General features: G+C 37.4%; 1 protein-coding gene across 1 annotated transcript in view; it reads left to right on the top strand.

Moving 5' to 3' along the window:
- CRB1 (crumbs cell polarity complex component 1) overlaps positions 1-20,878 on the top strand; it is a 214,742-nt gene that overhangs the window by 154,040 nt on the left and 39,824 nt on the right. Inside the window, exons 6-8 of the mRNA XM_032422495.1 lie at positions 7,799-8,755; positions 14,291-14,838; positions 16,500-16,665. Coding sequence (XP_032278386.1) covers positions 7,799-8,755; positions 14,291-14,838; positions 16,500-16,665 — 1,671 coding nt within the window. The remainder of the gene's footprint in view (positions 1-7,798; positions 8,756-14,290; positions 14,839-16,499; positions 16,666-20,878) is intronic.

Raw genomic sequence — 20,878 nt, 5'->3', positions numbered from 1 at the left:
TAAGGACAAAATGTACAAATTTACATTTTTTTCTTTGATAAAGTTCCTTTTAGAGTGCATCATTTAGGCCTATAAAGACCTTTCTTGATCCTGATAATTGTAACATCATTAGTTAGGATGCTTTGGGTCACAAAGAAATCTGACTTAACAAGGATCCCATTCTCAGTATCTTACATGATTTTTAGACTTAACCCCCTAGGGCTGTAGCATGGCTAATGCAGTTCCAGGAACACATCTATGTAAGACAATATCAGGCTAAAGGTGCATATCTTTTTTATATTAGGAATGAAAGCCTTTCTCAGATTCCCCCTAGCAGAACTCCTCTCAGGTCCTATTGACCAGGATTAGATCACTTGCCTGTGACCCCACTTGTGGAGGAGGGTGTGAAAAACTGTATTTGTCACTTGCGTCCTTTTGGGCAGGAGGTATGTTCTGCCCATAAGGAAGGTGGGGAAGATGTGTTGGGGAAAATACTGCTGGGTAGGTAAGCATTATTTTTGGTTCGAGTCTTCATGATCTTTAGCAAGTTCATGTTGCCTACAAATTTGGTAAGTATGCCTTTTATATTTTTATCCAAGTAATTTGTATTCACATTCACTCCCCCAAAAAACAAAAAACAAAAAAAACCTGTTGAAATGATTTTGAATGACTACTATCCTCGAAGAATTTATAATTCTCATTTTGCATACACAAAAATAACTGTTTAATATGCTTTACTATGTCCACTTCATAGATGAAGAAACTTCAGCTTAAAGAAATTAGCTATTTGCTCAAGGTCTCATAGCCTCATAAGTATTAAAGCTGGGATTTAAAACACATTTTTGTTTGATCTTTAGTCAATGTTTATTCTACTTCATTCTGGATCCCTGAGGACTGCTAGAAACTCTCTCCAAGATGATCCATTAATAAGAACTCTGAATATGTTGCCTGTCCTCCCCACCCCACCCTCACCAGCTAGCCCCAGTGGATTAACATCTTCCTTCAGTTTCCAAGGTCCCTGCCTGCCGAACATTCCCTACTGTTGTATACTTGGCTAAACTGTATGCCCCATGAAGCAGGACTATGTCTGGTTTCACTCATCATCATATCTCTAGCTCCAGCACCTGTTAAAAGGGTGAATGAGTAATAAATGAATGAAAAAAATACACTGTTACAATGTCTTTTGCTTTACATCTTTTCTGTCTTATCACCTGGTTTCCTTCACAACTTATCTGATGTCAGTTCCATGGCAGATTTTGAAGCTCAGATACTAGTCCATGATAAAGCACCAATGACTGCCTCATGATACAGTTACCACCCCTCTCAGGTAATACTTTCATCTTTACCAAGGCTCCCAAGAGTTAAGATCTCAGCCTAAAGAAATTGTTCTAACAGAATTTCAGGCACCATGGTAGTCTGTGGGACTCAGTGACCTCCCAGCCTATATCGCCCAGGTGAAACCTCTCTCTGTAGGTCTTCAGGTCCCCCTCTCAGAAAATGTAAAAAAAAAAAAAAAAAAGGTCAACCACCCATTACCCTAAGTATGTCCCAAACACCTTACCTAGTCAAAGTATCCTGCTCTATAAAATGAAATACAATTATATTTAAGACTAATAGAAAATAGTTATTCTTTCATAGAGAGTGGCGCTTAAGTCTGAGAGCACCACACAATTAACTCTTGGCACTATCTCAGGGAAGTCCAATGAAGTCTAATGAAGATTAGACTCAGTGAAGTCTCCTGCTGTTTTCTTAATTTCTCGTTTTCATTCCCTGCATAGATATTCAATAGATTTGAAGTTTCCATGAATTTCTTAACTACTCATTCAAAAGCAAAATAGAAAAAAAAATTAAAACAAAACCAAAAAACCCACCAGCATTCCCACTGGTGTGAAGAAAAATAAAATCAGGCTCTAATTTTCCATAACAGAAGTTACCAGAAACACCAATCTCTAGATTCCCCAAAACTCATTTTTCCGTGATAATAGTGTCGATGTTCAGTGTAGGACCATATTAACATTCACTAGTTTGACTTGAAAAGGGGAGGTACCATGTGTTAAGTAGAAAGAGTATCTAAAAATATAATAAGTCTGCTTGGTAAGCAGCACAAATGGGTCTTACGCTAAGCCCCACTGACCCAGCCTGGGAGGGGAATGAGGCAAGACTAAGTCCTCACACTCTTTACCTGAGAGAAAGAAGGTGACATTGAAAAAGAAGCCCCCACTTTTGAAAATGGTATGAAATCATCAGAAACTGGCTCTGTCAACCCATTAGGTGTTTGGATGGATCTCTTTTTCTACAGAAAAATGTTTGGATCCAAGACACAAGGTTTTCACATTTTAATGGCAATGCTCATAGGTAACTCTCTTTTTTATTACTTATATAAGCTAACTGATACCATTGTTAGAGTTTTTAAGATGTTTATTTAACAATTTATGTTAATGATATAATAAATATTACTATCAAGTGAAGATTTGAACTTTTGAGTGAAATAAAGTCACCCAAAGCAATGAGTAAAGGAAATATTTATGTATTGAGCCCTTGGTCTTTATATTTAATTTTTTTGGATTTCTATTTATTAAAATAAAAAATATTTAATCAATTAAAATAGAGAATGATGAAACTCATTTGTATACAAGTTTTTGTAGAAATAATTTTATTAGATATTAAAAATAATAATTTTATTAACTATGACTTTCAAAAAAGTGAAAATGGAAGCAAAAGTCATTTTAATAGCCAATGATAATTTGTATTAAACAAACTCTATATCTTTTTGATCCATTAATATTATATATTCTGATGAAAATATGGGATATACCAGATAGTAAAAATTTTCCCTATCATGGTTATTTTTGAAATACAGTCTTATCATAGAACCAGGCACTAAACTAAAAGAACTTTAGAAAAATAAAATAAAGTGGCAGTTTTTATTTAATTAAATAAACTGCCTTCACATAAACAAAATAAGAGTAAGCTTCAAGCAATCCACTTCATACTATAAGTACATGGACATAAATAGCCAATTCATTGTCAACTAAAACCCAATTAAGAAGACTGAATGACACAGGTAATCCTTAATCCCTTTATCTTGATTGACAGCAGATCTTATCTTTGCCAGCCAGTAGAATAGCCAATAAAAGAAGTTACAATCTTGTTTCCCACTTTTAGTTTGCTGGGTTCATCAAATGAATATGTCTGACCTTATTTTACACTGGAGATGTTAATAGAACTGGTTTTAAACAAAGCAAAACTACAAATAACTGCATTATTCTACTTTTAATATCTAATTCTGTTTATTTTCTTTAGACAATTGACCTTCATACAGGCTTTCTCTTCTCTCTCTCTCTTTTTTTTTTGTTTCAGTTTTTTCCATGATGGTAAAATCTAAAACTACCTTCTCTGCTTATACTTAAAGGGAAAACATAATCAAGTTATTGGTAGTTATTTTGTGAAAGATCAAATGTGTAAACATTAAGAATCATAAGAAAAAATACAATAAGCAACAGAAAAGAAAGGACTACCATTTGCCCCTACTTGCTGACCAAGGATAAGTGGAAGATTAATACCGTAAAATGTAAGAAATTAAATGTCTTGTAGCAGACGCTAATAATCTTAGGTATAGACAATTTTAGTAGCTGTCTCTGTGTCTTATTGTGTCTGGTTTCTTCTCATTTTACTGTGACAAGTCCCTGTGTCACTGATTGTTATGAGAAACCATGTTAGTCTTCCATTCAACAATTACCCATTTTTCTCCACTGCATTCAGAAAATAAATAAACAAACACATAAATAAATAAAGCAAAACAATAAAAACTGGTTATCCCCAGGCCTTCTCCAATCTGGCTGTATTTAGTCTTTCTGACTTGATTTTTCCTTCATAAATCCTCCATGCTAACAAGATTGACAAATTCACCATCACTTCTAAGTGTCTTATGCTTTTCCATTGATGTGTTTTTGTTTATTCAGTTATTTCCATATACTTTTTTGTCAAACTGATCCACACTTAAAAACCTGTATTAAATCCTTTCTCCTTCAAGGCTTCCTCAACCAGGCCATCCTGAAGAGATATCTCTGTCTGGAGACTCATCATTATTGAGTTATTGCTTATACAATTTACTTGGAATTCATCATACACCGTTTAGTGATATCTCTTCAGTGTTGTCTTGACTCACACTATCATTTAATTTTTTACAAGTTTTTCTCCAGTAAACTCACTGAGGACAGAGACCAGTCCACGTTATCCACAGTACTTGATATGTGGTAGTTATGTAATCAATACGTTTATTGATTTAATTTACAATATTGAGTTTTCATAGGTACAGATTTATGATTATCTCTCATTCAATGCCTTTCCCCTAAAACTTTGTAAATCTTCTCTAAAGTTCCCTGAGTTTGAGCCTTACATATTAACCATACATTCATTGAGAACCTGCTCTTTACACTGTATATTCATAAGTATGTGCTATGTTATCCTAATGTAATTCTAATGTAATATTATCATGGTAAGCATATTGAAGACAGGTCTGTCTCTTCTGCTTTGCAATCCTCTGTGAGGGTAGGGCACAGAGAAGATATCTTGTAAATCTGAAAAACCAATACACTGAAGTTTCAACTAAGAGGTTAAGATAGGGTCACTGTGAGGTACCAAAGCGAAAAAAGACTATAATGCAGAATGTCAAAATAAATACTAGGCTTCAGGCTTTGAAATGTTTATGCATTTTAAGTATATATGAAAGTTCCTAAGAGGCAATTTGAAGCAATGTGTCTGTAAAGAGAGTTTTTTGGAGAGTTTTGCTGCTGTGCTCTGAGTTGTACCCCACCACACAGTTTTAGGGTTGGAAGCTGGATTCTGACCCCAAGCAGAGCGAGTTGCTTTAAGGAGAATCCAGTCTCATCTAAATTTGAGGAAGGGGAGGGTGGCATAGGCAACTTAGACTGGATTCTCTAGCTACCTAAGGAATCTACAATCTAACCTAAGGCAGCAGGAAAGAGCGAGAGAGAGAGAAGTGCTGCCATTGTTGTGCTGGGAAGTAAATGTGCCCCCCTCCAACCACAGGTCAAAGGCACATGAATCCCCAGGCCCACATAGGGAACTCAGGGTAAGAATATCAGTCAGTGGTCAGTGTGAAAGAGATCCTGCCCAACAGGCTTCTGTCAGGAGGTGAGAGAGCCCCAACAGAGAGAGTTGGTGAAGGCTTGAACCTCAGTAAACCAAGAATGAAGGGGTTGGGGAGGGGCAGTGTGAGAGCAACTGGTCAAAGGAGAAGCAATGCCTGCCTCACGGGTCTCTGGCGACTCAGATGGAGGAACAGAGTGGGGGAAGGAAAAGTCTTCCCTCAGTGAAATGTATTTAAAGGCACAGTGGGAGGGAAAAAAAAGTATTTTGCTTTGATTATAACCCATGAGTTGTTCAATATTCCTCCTAATTAATGATTACGGATTACTTTTTTTGTTCTCAAAATCCTGTGAAAATCAAATTTAAGTAAAATATCTTCCAATACAGGGGCACCTGGGTCGCTCAGTTGGTTAAGCAGCTGACTCTTGATTTCGGCTCAGGTCATGATCTCAGGGTCCTGGGATAGAGCCCCACCATATCTGGGCTCCACGCTCGGCGGAAAGTCTGCTCCAGGATTCTCTCTCTCCCTCTGCCTCTGCCCCTCCCTCCACTTGCACACTCTCATTCTCTCTCTCTCTCTCTCTCAAATAAATACATAAATCTTAAAAGAAAAAAATCTTCCAATACAAAAATTTGGACTTTTCATTAATTCAGTTAAATTAAATTTGCATTAGAACACTCCTTTAGAATATAGCCTGTAATTCCTGTGTCAGTTTTCTTTATTTATAAGGATGATTACATAACAAATAAATCAGTTCAATTTGGTTTTATTTTTCCTGCTCAATGAGCTTTTCATAATGCATATATGCTCAGCACTGTAGAGGTGCTGTGGGAGGTTCTAACTAAGAGAATAAATATTCAGTCTTTTCACAGAGCTTGAAATATTTTTGGATCAAGAAAGATTGTGTGAAAACAATCCAAGTAGTGTAAAAATATAAGTATAACAGGATCCTATCAAGAGTCTAAATGGCATACATAATGGCAATGGGCAAAGATTAACATTGGATACATTTATCTGAAAATATGCATAAGAAGAGCACTTCAGGTTTGGGATTGGATCAGATTAAACGCATTATAAATATTTTAATCATATTACAAAGGTCATCATTAATCAATTCAAAAATTACCAAGCGTTAAATGTGAGCCAGACACTATGTTATGGTTTAAACATATTTTGGTGAATAAAACAGACAATTTCTCTTCCCTCATGAAGAGTAATGAGATTCTAGCCTAATATGCTCATTATGTAAAGTTATGCCATTTGTGGGTCACTCCATATGCCCACACCTTCCAAACAGTCTCTCTCAATGACTGTTTTTTGAATTTTGTCATTAGAGGGTATTTCCTTTGGTTATCACTTTTTAATAACAGCCAACACTTACTGAGAATTTATTACAAATCAAGCAATGTTATAATTGTCTTATGATCATGTTATATGATCATCATATAAGACGTGAGATTAATTCTAACTTTTAAAAGTCCTGTGATGTAAGGACTATTATTAACACCATCTTATAGATGAGAAAACGAAGACACAAAAAGTGAATGTAACCTGCTCACAGCTTTGCTGGGATTCAGATCCAACCCTTCAATATAGGAGCCTTTGATTAAATTTCTATAATTTAAATTTAATACTTAATATTTTATATTTTTTATGTTTTATGTACTTTTAATATATATGTTTGGGCATGGAATAAAATGGGAAAATAAGAACACATATGAGTAATGACAACAAATGAAAATGCACTAAATTGTCAATTAAAGAACGGATAGTGTCAGATTGGATTTTAAAAACCTAGAAAACCGATTGTGGGAGTGCGTTGGAGTTTAGACTTCAGTCTTTCTAGGTCTCAGTATCTTCTGAGAAAGAGAGATAAGAAAATCTGCACTGAAAACCTCAGAAGACTGTGGTAGGCACAGATACATTATGTGGATGAAGGTGTTGGGGAAACCATATAGTGCTCTACACATGTCCATTGTTGTCATCCTATTTGTTCATTTGAACTAGAAAAGCAATAACCATCACTCTTGAAAGGTGTTGTATTTCTTCTTGTTACTTTGATTGCATGAATTTTAATAATTCTCTAATTAGAGACTTGGAATCAGGAAAAAGAGTAAAAGAAAATGAAGTTAAAACTGTAAGAGCATGTTATGGGATATATTTCATGGTTTATACTAGAATTATGGAAAGGAGGAAACAGGGCCTTCCATTCATCTTAGAAGCTGTCCATGGTGAGGGTTGTCTAGACTATCTATGTATCTGACAAACTTTGGTTTTAGGGATTATTGGGGAGGTAAAAATAAGGTAAGAGGCAAAATCACCAATTTCAAGTAGAATAGAGTAAAAGCAGCCTGGGACAGGATATACACTATCAGAGAATGGAGTCCCCAAATAATTTGTATCAAGCATCACTTTTTCTCTTTTATCATTTTTACGATATTGAGTTCCAGATGCTTGTCTGACAATAGTAGTTTGAGTCAACCCCTATACTTGGCAAATAGTTTATTTCTAGAGGAAGAATTCAGGGTCTTCCGTGACTGCATTAATCGATTTTAACTTCCTCAATAACTATTCACATTTTATTCCATTATGGTCCTAAACCTGAGCTAGCTCTTCACTTCCACTGATTATACATGGAAATTATGTGAAACTTCCATTTCTGATCTGAATATATGCAATTTCAACCTATTCTTTATTATTTAACAGGAATCCACTGTGAAGAAGACTTTGATGAATGCTCTTCAAACCCTTGCCAAAATGGTGGTACTTGTGAGAACTTGCCTGGTCGTTATACTTGCCACTGCCCATTTGATAACCACTCGGGAACATTTTATGGAGGAAGGAACTGTTCTGATATTCTCCTGGGCTGTACCCATCACCAGTGTCTGAATAATGGAATATGCATCCCTCACTTCCGAAACGGCCAGCATGGATTCAGCTGCCTATGTTCCTCTGGCTATACTGGGTCATTGTGTGAACTTGTCACCACACTTTCTTTTGAGGGCCATGGCTTCCTGTGGATCACAAGTGACCCAGTTACAGGCAAGGGCTTAGTCTGTAACGTAGCCCTCGGGTTCCAGACTGTTCAGCCAATGGCCCTTCTATTTTTCCGAGGCAACAGGGACATGTTTATAATGCTGGAGTTGCTAAGCGGCTACATTCACTTATCAATCCAAGTCAATCATCAGTCAAAGGTGCTCCTCTACATTTCCCACAATGCCAGCGATGGGGAATGGCATTCAGTGGAGGTGATGTTTGCAGAGGCTGTGACCCTAACTTTACTGGACAACTCTTGTAAGGAGAAATGCATCACGAAAGCTCCTTCTCCATTTGAAAGTGATCAATCAATATGTGCTTTTCAAAACTCCTTTCTGGGTGGTTTGCCAGGAGGAATGACCAGCAATGGCATTGCTCTGCTTAACGTCTATAATATACCATCCACACCTTCATTTGTAGGCTGTCTCCGAGACGTTAAAATTGATTCGAATCACATTACTCCGGAGGATATTTTATCTGGCTCCTCTTTAAATGTCAAGGCAGGCTGTGTGAGAAAGGATTGGTGTGAAAGACAACCTTGTCAAAACAGAGGACGCTGCAGCAACTTGTGGCTTAATTACCAATGTGATTGCTACAGGCCCTACAAAGGCCCCAACTGCCTGAGAGGTGAGAGAAGGCGGAGCACCCAGGAGTGCTGTGTCTCATAGCATCACGGTAACGAAAACAGCCAGTCTGCCTTTCCTGTTGTGAAACTAATGACCCCTCAGGACTTCTGCTTCTGGTTGCCAACTGACGAGAAAAAAAGAGGCTAGTAATGTGCATTAATTAATTTTGAGTGTATTCATTAGACACCAGGGTGTCATTCATGCAGAGAAGTAAAAAAAAAAAAAAGCGGATAGCTCCTACCTAAATGAGTTTTCATCTTGATGTGTTTACAAAGTGCTATTACAATTTGTGGTGTGTCAGAAATGTACTGTAAATCATATTTAAAAGAGAGATAATCTTTTGGAAAAAAGGACCATTAGACACAAAATTAGTCAATGCCAAGTATTGGCACAATCTCTTGTGCATAGTAGACTCTTAGGAAATATTTACTTCCTTGCTCTCTGTTCTATGCAATTCACACTTGCTCCAAAATCATGTTTATGTTTAGCACTTTTATAAACCACTGATTCTAGTCAGAGGTATATTTTCCAGAGCTGCTTTGAAGGAAATGGATATTCTACCTAGGTGTCCTAAGGAAAAAAAAAGAAAGAAAACATGGATAGTAACAACAGTGAAATTTTATAGATACCATAAACTAATTGATCTGATTTTTCTAGCAAATCACAGTTTGAAATGTATTTTAAAATCCTAAACTTCCAACATCGTTCCAAAGACTGCTGTTGATAGTGATCAATACATACCTGTTTCTTTTTATTATTATCATGCCTTGAAAATGTCTAAGAGGTAATTGCAACAGACTGCTTTGAAGTTCAGCTGTAATTTACCCTAAGATTTTAGAGGAACTTGAAGTAGGACAACATCTGGTAAATAGTCTTCTCTGCTTTATATGCAGTAAAATTAAAACCAGTCTTAGCCTATACCCTATTCCATGTATGAATGGCTAAGAGTTATTAGAAACTATTCATGGGTCTCCCCCTGCCAACCACAATATTCATTACAAATCATGGACCTGTTTGACAATGAGGTATGGCATCTACTAGCTCAATGTAATATTTTAAATAGAATGGCAGGTTGTTTTGTGATTTTTTTGAAGGAGAAAAGGGGAAATTATGCTGAGGCACTGTTCACTTTTTGAAGAAAAATTTAATTGACCCATGGCAATATTTTTACTACATATACAAAATAACAAACAGATGCTGACTCGTTTTGACTGGTTTCCAAATGCAGCGACCCATAAGGTTAATACTGACCATGGTGATGCTACCTGTCCTGGTAAATAGTTTCAAGGGATGCCAATCCAGTGGGTTCTGGTTTTCTTTAGTTTATTTATTCCAACTTGAAAAATTATGATGTTTTTAAACCAAGTTCCTGAATTGGTTACGTGCCCTACCTCCCGCAGTTTCCTTATCCCCCTCCCCCTCGCCCACCCCCGCACTATCTGAAACTGTTCAATCCTCGTGGAAATGCTTGGCTTCAAAAGTGACCTGTATAGGGAGGGAGTTCTGTAAAATCTTCTCTTTCCCCAAACTTCTTAATGTAAGTTTAAGAAAGATTATATTTTTCATATCGCCTCAGTCATAAAACTAAAATATTCTGTATTGGTGTTATTTATTATGTTTGCTGGGGAGTTTATTCTCATTACAAAAGAGGCTTACAAGCTGCAGAGAGAAGAGGGAGCCTTTCTATCATTGCACACATACACGCAGGAGGGAGGAGAGGTACTAACATTTACCAAGGCAAACTTCCTTCAGTTCTTGATCTTGGCTCAGTATTTCCCAACCCATTGCAATGAACAAGCAGGATGGATGGAGGATTTAGTTGGCTGACTAAACATGAATGACATGGAGATTTCCAATATTTTTACATTGATCTTTTAAAAATAATCAAATGTCTCAATAAGGGGAGTTCTGGAAAGTGTTTCTCAAAGCTCAGTTCCCAGAACTGTCTCAATGTATCTTCTTGTGTTGGCTGTGTATAAGACCATGGAGCTGCCAAGATACCGTTCAGAATGAAGACCTCTTGCCTTCTAGAGAATATTTTTTATTTGCAGAGGCAATTTACATATGTTTTCTCTTCAGTCATACATCTAGACTTTGAGACTCTTACCCAGTTAGAATTGCAATTTCTTAGATATAGAAGGGGCTTCACCAATTACTGTATTTTTTAAACTATCATGCCTGCCGAGGGTAGTGACCAAACTTCTGCTTACACACTTTTAGGAATGAAGAATTCATTTATTCTATCTTGCCAGAAACTGCCCCAAGGTTGTTTCTTATACTGAAATAAAATATGATTACTTATAGCTTTCATTCATTGGCAGCATTATAACTCTTGAAATCATACTAATATAAATCTTACAGGGATCTTCTTGAGAAGACTTCAATATTCGAAGTATCTTATACCATCCAAGCCATCACTTCTATCATGCTAAACATATCCAGTTTCTTTTAATGTTTTCCATATGACATAACTTTCAGACACTTCATCAGCTGCTTGCTTGTCGCTTACTTTGGAATAAATTTGCTTATCTGGTTCCTAGATGTGCCTGATGATGCAGAGTGACACAGGACTATAACCTCTCTCATTCTAGACAATGTTCTTCTGTTTGCAGCCTAATATTACATTGACTTTTTGGCAACCACGTTCTATGCTTGGCTCACTTTGAGTCATTCTTACTCATGGTGCCATAGAATTCTGCTTCTTCCACCCTAAATGAGGTACATTTAGAAGCAAGAAGCTTTTATTTATTCTTAGTAAATTTCACCTTGTTGTATTCTACCAATCATTAGAACTTGAAGCATATTTTTCATCTGCATTTGCCATCCCTCTTCATGACATACCAACAACACCGTTGAGAACCATTCCTCCCATGTTCACAAGTCATACATGGCTTCAGGTGTTTCTAAAAATCATGTAGTAAATCACCTCCTCTGACTACTTGCTTGTGATTTCTGAAGAACAATGGGATTGCTGGAGACTCAAGCTTCTGAGAAAACAAAACAAAACAAAACAAAAAAACACAAAAAAAAAAGCCCTAAAAGAGCTCTGTGTTCTGTCTTTTAATTTGGATCCACGGAGTGATCTGCAGGCATCCTAGGATGACCAGCAGAGTCCCCATCACCCAGGAGGTTGAATGATTTTGTGCATATTCTCAAACCTCAGGAGCTTCAAGAGCCACATTTTCCTATTAAACATTTTATCTCATATGAAAGTGCTGCAGTGTATTCAGAGATGTTAACCTCTTCCAATGGGTTATTTTATTTAACAGTACACTTTGAAAGCTACTTGTAGTTGCCTGGAGCTGGTCTCCAAATGCAGATTCAAAAATGCAATATTCCTGTAGAAAATCAAGTCAGAATTCTGAAAATGTAGCCTTTTATGCAGGAGGTCTTCAAACACAGATGGTTGCCTAAGCAAGTTTTAACTGTAGTTCAGCTACACTAAAATATGTCTTACCTTTGCCCAAACTTCAACTGGACCATGACGATATTTAAACACAATGAAATATGGTAAAATCTGTCTTGTTTCTGGTTAGCATTGGGATGTAAAAACTTGAAGATAGCCATCTCTTCAAGACCCCTCTCATCACATTCATCAGTGATTTCTAGATTACAGAGTTCAATGGTCCATTTTTAGTCCTTATCTTACTGCACCTCTCTTGATGTGATACCCATTGCAGCAACAGTAAACACAGTTAACCACTCCCTCTTCCTGACAAACTCTTTCCTCGCTAGGCTTATGGGACATCACTCTCCCTTGGTTCTCCTCCTATCTTACTTAAGCTGCTCTTTTGTCATCTCCTTTACCTCCAGATCCAAATGTTTGGTGCTTAAGGACTCAGTTCTTGGACCTGTTCTTTTCTCTGTGTATACTCACTGTCTTGATGATCTCATCCAGTCTTGTGGCTTTAAATAGCATTAATTACACTGACAAATCCAAAATAATTATAGCTACCCCAGAATGTCTCCTCTGCACCTCTATAGCTGTTTACTAGACAGTTCCACCTTGATGGGTGCATCTCAAATCTAGACAGTTCCATCCAAATTTAATGTGGACTCTCACTTTCCCACCAGATCTGTTCCTCTTGTTTTCTTTTCAGTCTCTGCAAATGGAAATACTTGCCCTAGAAAATCATGTAGGTTCTTCATGGTATTTCCTTCAAAATATTTCCAAAATCTGACTATTTCTCATCACCTCCTCCGTTACCACGGATCCAAGCCACCATCCCTTCTCTCTTAAATTTCTGCAACAATATCTCTACCTTCTTTCAGTTCTCATTCAAATGTTATCTTCTCAGAGAGTACTTCTCTCACTACTTTATTAAAAAATCGCAACTCTACTTCTACCCCCAGCCCTCCCTATTCCCTTTCCCTACCTGATTTATTCTATACCTAAAGACTTATCACCACCTGACATGCTATATAGTTTGTTTCTTTATCTGTGTCTGGTCTGCATCCACCAACTAGAATATAAGCTTTAAGAAGACAGGAACTTTAGGGGCACCTGGGTGGCTCAGTTGGTTAAGCATCCGACTCTTGATTTCAGTTCAGGTCATGATCTTGTGGTCCTGATCTTGGGGTTGTGAGATCAAGCCCCGTGTCAGGCTCTGCACTGGGCGTGGAGCCTGCATCAGTAAGATTCTCTCTCTCTCCCTCTCCCTCTGCCCACCCTACCCCCAGTCACTCTCTCTCTCAAAAAAAAAAAAAAGACAGGAACTTTAGTTCCTACAATATCATCAATATTTTGGAAGGTAAGGGTTCATTTTTATACATCTCGAGAGTTTTCTTGAGTTGATGTACCCTGATAGTATTGCCAGATTAGTGCATTACTAGCTTCTTTAAACAGGAAATTCTGGGTGAGTTCAATGCTCATCTTTGCCTCCCTCCTTCTATTTGTCTATCTCCCATGCCTCTCCCAACCAGGACCACAGAAGGAAGATTCTTCTTTCTTTGTTCAACTCCCTTGCCTTTTATTATTATTATTTGGAGTATCATCCCCAAAGAGGATTTGTGAATCTAATTCTTGATTTCTGTCCTTTAGAAAGAATGATTAGATGTAATGACATTTGCTTCAGCGTGTCCTCAAATAGCAAAGATGACAGATGCCTGAACAGTCTGCTTTGAGATGTTACAGTAAGAGATCTTATTCCTCAAATGTCTTCCACTAAGTTGGAGGACAGTAGTGTCTGATATTCCACCATTAAACCCCAGCGTTTTAGGGCAGTGAAGGAGAGGTAAATCTTAAGTTTATCAGCACAGAGATCTTTTCTCTTTCCGTTTTGTGATCAATGGGCCTCAACTATAAACTATAAACCAAAATGTAGTTATTTTCAGAAAAGTCAGTAAACTGAGTAAATTTCAGTAAACTCAGAAGTTTTGAGAAATGAGGCCAAATTGTCATTCTATTGAATAAGCCTGTTCTAAACTTTAAAAAAATATATATGGGTGTGTGTGTGTGTTCATCTTCTGGCCCTTCTTACTTGTGAGTCTTAAAATGTTTCTTCTTTGTTTCTTCTGCTCTATTTTGACACTGAAGAATATGTGGCAGGCAGATTTGGCCAGGATGACTCCACTGGATATGCTGCTTTTTATCTTGACAAGAGTTATGGAGAGAACTTTACCATCTCTATGTTTGTTCGAACACATCGACCATCAGGCTTACTCCTAGCTTTGGAAAACAGCACTTATCAATACATCCGTGTTTGGCTAGAGTACGGCAGACTAACAATGCTGCATCCAGGTTCTTCCAAGTTAGCAGTACAGTTCATTCTCAGTGATGGAAATGTCCACTTAATATCTTTGAAATTCAAGCCAAATAAAATTGAACTGTATCAGTCTTCACAAAACCTAGGATTTATTTCTGTCCCTACATGGAAAATCCAAAAAGGAGATGTCATCTACATCGGTGGCCTTCCTGACAGACCAGAGACGGAAGCTAATGGTGGCTTCTTTAAAGGCTGTATCCAAGATATAAGATTAAACAACCAAAATCTGGAATTCTTCCCAAATTCAACAAACAATGCATCCCACAATCCAGTTCTTGTCAACGTGACCCACGGCTGTCCTGGAGACAACATGTGCAAGGTAGGATTATTCACACCAACTATGTCTATATTGTATGCTAAACTGTTGTTTCATTAAATAATTTGTTATAGCCATTCTTTGTATGTGAAGATAATGTTACTGACCCACCAGCCATAGAATAACACTTCATCAATATTTTTCCAGCAAGACTGGGGGATTTATATGGAGCCATAAAAAAATGGCCTTGATCTTGGTGGCATCATGGTCTATTTAATCATCCAAGATAACTCCAGCCACATGCTTCTACTGCCACAACAAACAAATTGCTCAAGAATAATAGTATTTTAATCCCCAAACTCTTAATGGCATCCCAGAGGTTTAACTGAATTAATTCATTTTGGAAGAGATCATCATATCATTTATATTAAATGCCCAACTACCGTTGTTTTTGACTATGAAGTCAACAACAACAAAAAACCCTGAGTGGTAACTTTCTTCTGGTAGTTGGATTTAAAATTCTCTGAAATATATTTTCCCTGAGGCTACGTTTTACTTTCTGTATTTTGTATGCTCTTCCAAAAACTATTTAAATATGTGAATTTGTCAGCTCTGCATGACCTTTGAAAGGAAACACATTTATATCTGTTGAACATTTATTGAACTCTGACTATTGACATGCACTGGGCTTGCTTCTAAATGTACAAAAATGAATCATGTTGACATCACTTGAGGAGGACTGCCAATGTGGCAGACACTACTTTACATAGATGAATCCATTTAATTCTGTTGAAGGACTGCTATGTACAACAGGCATTGTTATTACCCATTTATGTCATTTACAGATAAGGAAATTGAAGTTTAGGAAGGTTATGTAACTCACCTAAATCACATCTTAACAGTGGGACTGAGATCAATACCATCTCAGCTCTCAGAAATTCCCTTTTAAATACTTTCATTTTGGATATTTTGAGAGAAACCTTTTAAGAACTCAGATAATAATAGTATGTCTCTGACTGAGAGGCAGGGCAACTGAAGAGGTCACTGTATCTGGACCCAGAGGATGTAGGTACCAAGCTTCAACGTTTGCCTTTTTATTAGGATCTTGGGTAACAGGAAGGCCCTCTGCCCTCATTAGTGCAAACAGGAGTAATAACCTCTACCTCAAATGGTAATTGGTGTGATTGAAAGTGCCTGGTAACTTGGAAATTCCAGAGAATGTTTTTTTTTTTTTTTTAAGATTTTATTTATTTATTTGACAGAGAGAGGGACAGCATGAGAGGGAACACAAGCAGGGGGAGCGGGAGAAGCAGGCTTCCTGCCAAGCAGGGAGCCCGATGTGGGGCTTGATCCCAGGACCCTGGGATCATGACCTAAGCTGAAGGCAGATGCTTAACCGACTGAGCCACCCAGGCGCCCCTCCAGAGAATGTTATTACACCTTTTAAAATCCTCCTTGTGTTGTAGAAAATTGGCTTTATCTATTTTCTCTTTCTTATTTCACCTCTTTCTTTTTGTTTCTTTCTCCCCATTTCTCTTTTAGAGAAGAGTTGGCAACGGTAGCAGTAAGTTTTTTTCCATTTGTTAACCAATGGATATAAAAAGTTCAAAGTGTAAATATGTAGAAAATTAGCATTTAAAAATAGCAGTTATGGGGTCTTGCCTTTACTATTTCCGCAGTTAGTTGCCAGTGCTTTTTATGCCTTTGCTTTCTTTTCTGCTCAGTCCAACCCCTGTCACAACGGAGGTGTGTGCTATTCCCTGTGGGATGACTTCTCATGTTCCTGCCCTGCGAACACAGCTGGGAAAGCATGCGAGCAAGTCCGGTGGTGTGAGCTCAGCCCGTGTCCTCCCAGAGCCCAGTGCCAGGAGGTGCCTCGAGGATATGAATGTAGGTGGAGTTTAAGGTTGTCACCCATCCAATTAAGTTGGGTATTGCAGTTCCACAAGGCAGCCCAGAAAAAGAATTCAGACAAAACCTGCTTCCCAAAGGAACCTGTGGCTCTTTGCCCCGACTTGAGTAGTACAATAAACCTAATATAATAATAATATCCAGATTGGCTTCATGCCTCATCCTGCCCCTGGGTTTCCGTGGGGGTGGAGGTGTGGTGGGGAATGGAGGTCAGAACAACACCAGACCTAGATCTTTGATTATTTAAAGCTAATTTCTGAAGAAATTAACCAAGTAATATTTGGCTTTCCTTTCCTCATTATTGGAATACAGAGTCAAGTGCTAGTGTGAGCTCACGGACTTATGTTAACTGTGAAGGCTCGGGCAGTTCACATGATCTCTGTAATCTAAAGCTTTCTCTCTAAATAGGGATAAAACATCTACTTGATAGGTAGATAAAAAAATTTTGTGTGTATGTGATGATTTTATAACCTTAAGTACAAAAAGGCAAACACATTGGGCATTCTGTTGTTTTCCGAGTATTTTCCTCAATCTGAAATGTTTCCTTGCCCATCTTCAGTACTAAAGACCACAGTTTTCCAAAAGTTAGTAAATTTGAATACTATTTGACAGTCTTGACATGTCTACATACTAACCACACTATTATTTACATTTTCTCTTCTCTCCTACTTCAAATAATGCAGTCTAATCGTAATAACAAATCTTCATGTTTGCACTGAATTCTAATCTCCCCCCTTTATTTGAAGATTTTGCTTCTAAAATTTTTCTCTCTTCAGCATCATTACCTTTTCCATCAGTGTATAAACACACTGCCACATTTCCTCATTACAAAAAATTTCCTTTGACCACCCCTTATCCCCACCAGCTACCATCCCATTTTTCGCTTCCTTTCATAGTGTGATAAATCCTGTAAAGTGTTGTCCTCAATTTGCCTCTGATGTCTTACTCCATACATTCTTCTACCTTATTCCGTCAGGGCCCTCACACCCCACCTCTGTCTTGAATTTGCTTAACTCAGAGCTTGCGCATGTTGCCTTCATCACTTCACTCAGTTTCCAACCCAAGTATCGTCTTACCTAGCTTTATTTTTCTTCATATCTCTTATGATTCCTTCATGTTTTGTTGTATATGTATTTGTTTACTTGTTCATTATCCCTTTCCTCACTAGAATATAGATTTCAAAAGGGAAGGAAATTTCCTATTTGGTTTCTCACATTACTCTTTGCACTTAGAATCGTGCCAAACATATAGGAGGTTGTCAATAAGTGTTTGTTAAATGAACAAAATAACATTATTTTTCTTCAAATTAACTCAATATTTTCACTTAACTGCTCCAGACTTTAAGTGATACATATATCACCTTGGAAAACATCGCACTAAAATAATGGAATGGAACCAGAGAATAGAAAGACCTCAGATTTATTGCAACAGCATTCTGTTTCAACTGAGCTGCAGTGACTGAAGAAGAGAGAATATATTTCCTTTTCTGTTTCTATATTTTCAAAACATATATGAAAAGGATGGATATATGAAATGTGTTGTCCTATATATATACTTGGGAAAATTTTCCAGAATACATATACTTTTATGTTTCATGTTTTAAATGCATATACTATATTACAGTAGAGTATTATGGTATATATGTAGTATATAAAGCATGATGAGTTGGCATAAAGAATGCAATTTGGTTTCTAACATGGCACCAAATTTTAAATACAACCTTTCCATTGTTCTACCTCCAAACTGCTTGTTTAAAATAATGTATTATTAGTTTTATTGTCAGTCTTTTGATAGAAATCTTAAAGTTCTAAAGTTCTTAGTCCCAGTTATGTTCTACAAAAGGGTTTTACATCATTTGGAATATTTTCACAGGGGGGAAAAAAGAATAGGATTTCTAAAAACAATGGCAGACCAAGAACCATACCCCTGGTGTGTATTGGTCTTCAGTCTATACATAAAGCAGTTTAGGATTTGGACATACCGCGTCAGAAAGAAGTTAAGTGAAACTTCACTGCTACTGCATTCCCACTACAGAAAGAGTAGAAAGTTTGCCTCTGATCTCCCAAAAAGTCTCAATAACATTTTTTTTTAAGTACGACTTATCTCAATGAAGGAAGAAAATGTAAATCAATAGGAGGGGTGAATTTTTACTAATTGACAGGTATGAACCCTAGAACACACTTTTGCTACTTTGTGTAATTTTAATTTTATGTGATCTTATGACCCTATTGTATTTTCTTTCAAGTAAGATATACTGAGATTAGGTCTAAAAGAATAACATATAGCTCATGCATCAGCCTGGGTTTGCCTCTGATGTCTTACTCCATACATTCTTCTACCTCATTCCGTCAGGGCCCTCACACCCCACCTCTGTCTTGAATTTGCTTAACTCAGAGCTTGCGCATGTTGCCTTCATCACTTCACTCAGTTTCCAACCCATCACTTCACTCAGTTTCCAACCCAAGGGCATCCTATCAGAAAACCAAGACTTCAAAATTTACAACCCACCTTATACACACCTTAAATACAGGTGTGTTTATTACAATACAGTTCCCCAAAGAAAAGGTGAAATACAAATACTGTTATGTGTATACTATTATGTGAACATATTCTTCCTTTCGGAGTTGGAGAGAGCTGATGAGTTTGTTATTTTAACATTTATTTAAAAACAAGGACTAAGACGTTGTTGCTCCTTTCCTCCCTAATTCCAGCCCCAAACTTGGTGGGAAAATCACTACAGTCAAAAGTAATAAAAGTAATAAAATCAAATGAAACTTTAATCCAAATAATACATTTGAATTGAACACTTGAATGATACACTTGAATTTTCTCCTGCAATGGTTTCTAATCATTATCTCCCTTTCCAGAACTGAGGACACAGGAGTTATTTTTACAGATTATATATTTAGTAATGTTTACCTACTATATGTCTGGCAATGTTCTAGGCATTGAGATTTAGTAATAATCTAAACAGAGAAAGTCCCTGATCTCAGAAAGCACATGTTCTAGTGCAGAAACACAGTCAAAGAACAAGTAGGCAAATGAACAACATAATTTCAAATAGTTATAAATACTAGGAAGAAAATAAAACAGAGTAATGGAACAGAGAGTGGCTACAGGGAAGAAGCTATTTTAACTTGGATAGTCAGGGAAAGCTTCTCAGAGGAGGTGACATTTGAGCACATAAGCTGTGGGAAGATCTGGGGTAGGAATACTCTAAGTATAAATAACAGCAAGTTAAAAGGCCTGATTTGGGAACAAGTTTGATGTCTTCGAAGAATGGCAAGAAGTTTTTGTGGCTGTAGCATGCGAATAAGGAAGAGGGTGATAGCAAATAGAATTGAATAGTTAATCAAGGGTCAGATCACAGAGACTTTTGCAGGCCATGGTTTAGGATTTAGGATTTCTTTCTAGATGCGACGGTAACCGATGGAGGTCTTGAGCTAAGGAGTGGTTGTTATATTGATCTGCAGAGTGACAGAAGAAGGGACACTGAGAAATAATTAGAATAGTCTATATGAAAAGAGTTGTTTGGGTGTGGTGCCCCACAATTGAGGCAAAGACAGCATTTTTAAGGTCAATTTTTACTGAAAAGTGCAAGAAAATGAGAATAGAGAATTGACTTCTACACTGAGTAACAGAGATCATTATGACACAGCAAGCTTGGCTTAGGTGAAGTGATTGGCACAAAAGGCCGAGCAGCGTGTATTAAAAAGAAAATGAGAGATGAGAAAGTGGAGACAATGAGAATATAAAACTATCTGGAGAAGTTGCGCCCGGAAAGCGAATAGAGAATTCAGGAAGCAGCGGGGTGAGGGGGAGCTGAATTGTGCTTTTGGGTCTTGCTCTAAGACTGGAGCAGTTACAGTATATTTGTATGCTAATGGGAAACAATGAAAGGATAAGGAAAATGATGATGCGCAGAATTGCTCGGTGGGGGAAAGCCCTACACATCTGGTGTCACAGGTCCTGTGAATGCAGAAGTCGCACGAGAGGAAAGGAGACCCACCCAGGAGGTGGAGAACTGGATTTTCTCTACTCAAGTGAACAATTGTAGGTTTTTCCAATACCAAGCTCCACGTCTAGTCATGCATTGAATCCCATTCATTTTCACCTTTTTTAGACGTTGTTTCTACATGTAACCTTTTTTCAATGGAAAAGAAATGTATAGTCTGGGTTTTGGTATCAGACC

This window comes from Phoca vitulina, unplaced genomic scaffold (assembly GCF_004348235.1).
Source record: "Phoca vitulina isolate PV1807 unplaced genomic scaffold, GSC_HSeal_1.0 scaffold26, whole genome shotgun sequence".
NCBI classification, from domain to species: Eukaryota; Metazoa; Chordata; class Mammalia; order Carnivora; family Phocidae; genus Phoca; species Phoca vitulina.
This window is presented reverse-complemented; position numbering and strand designations above follow the sequence as displayed.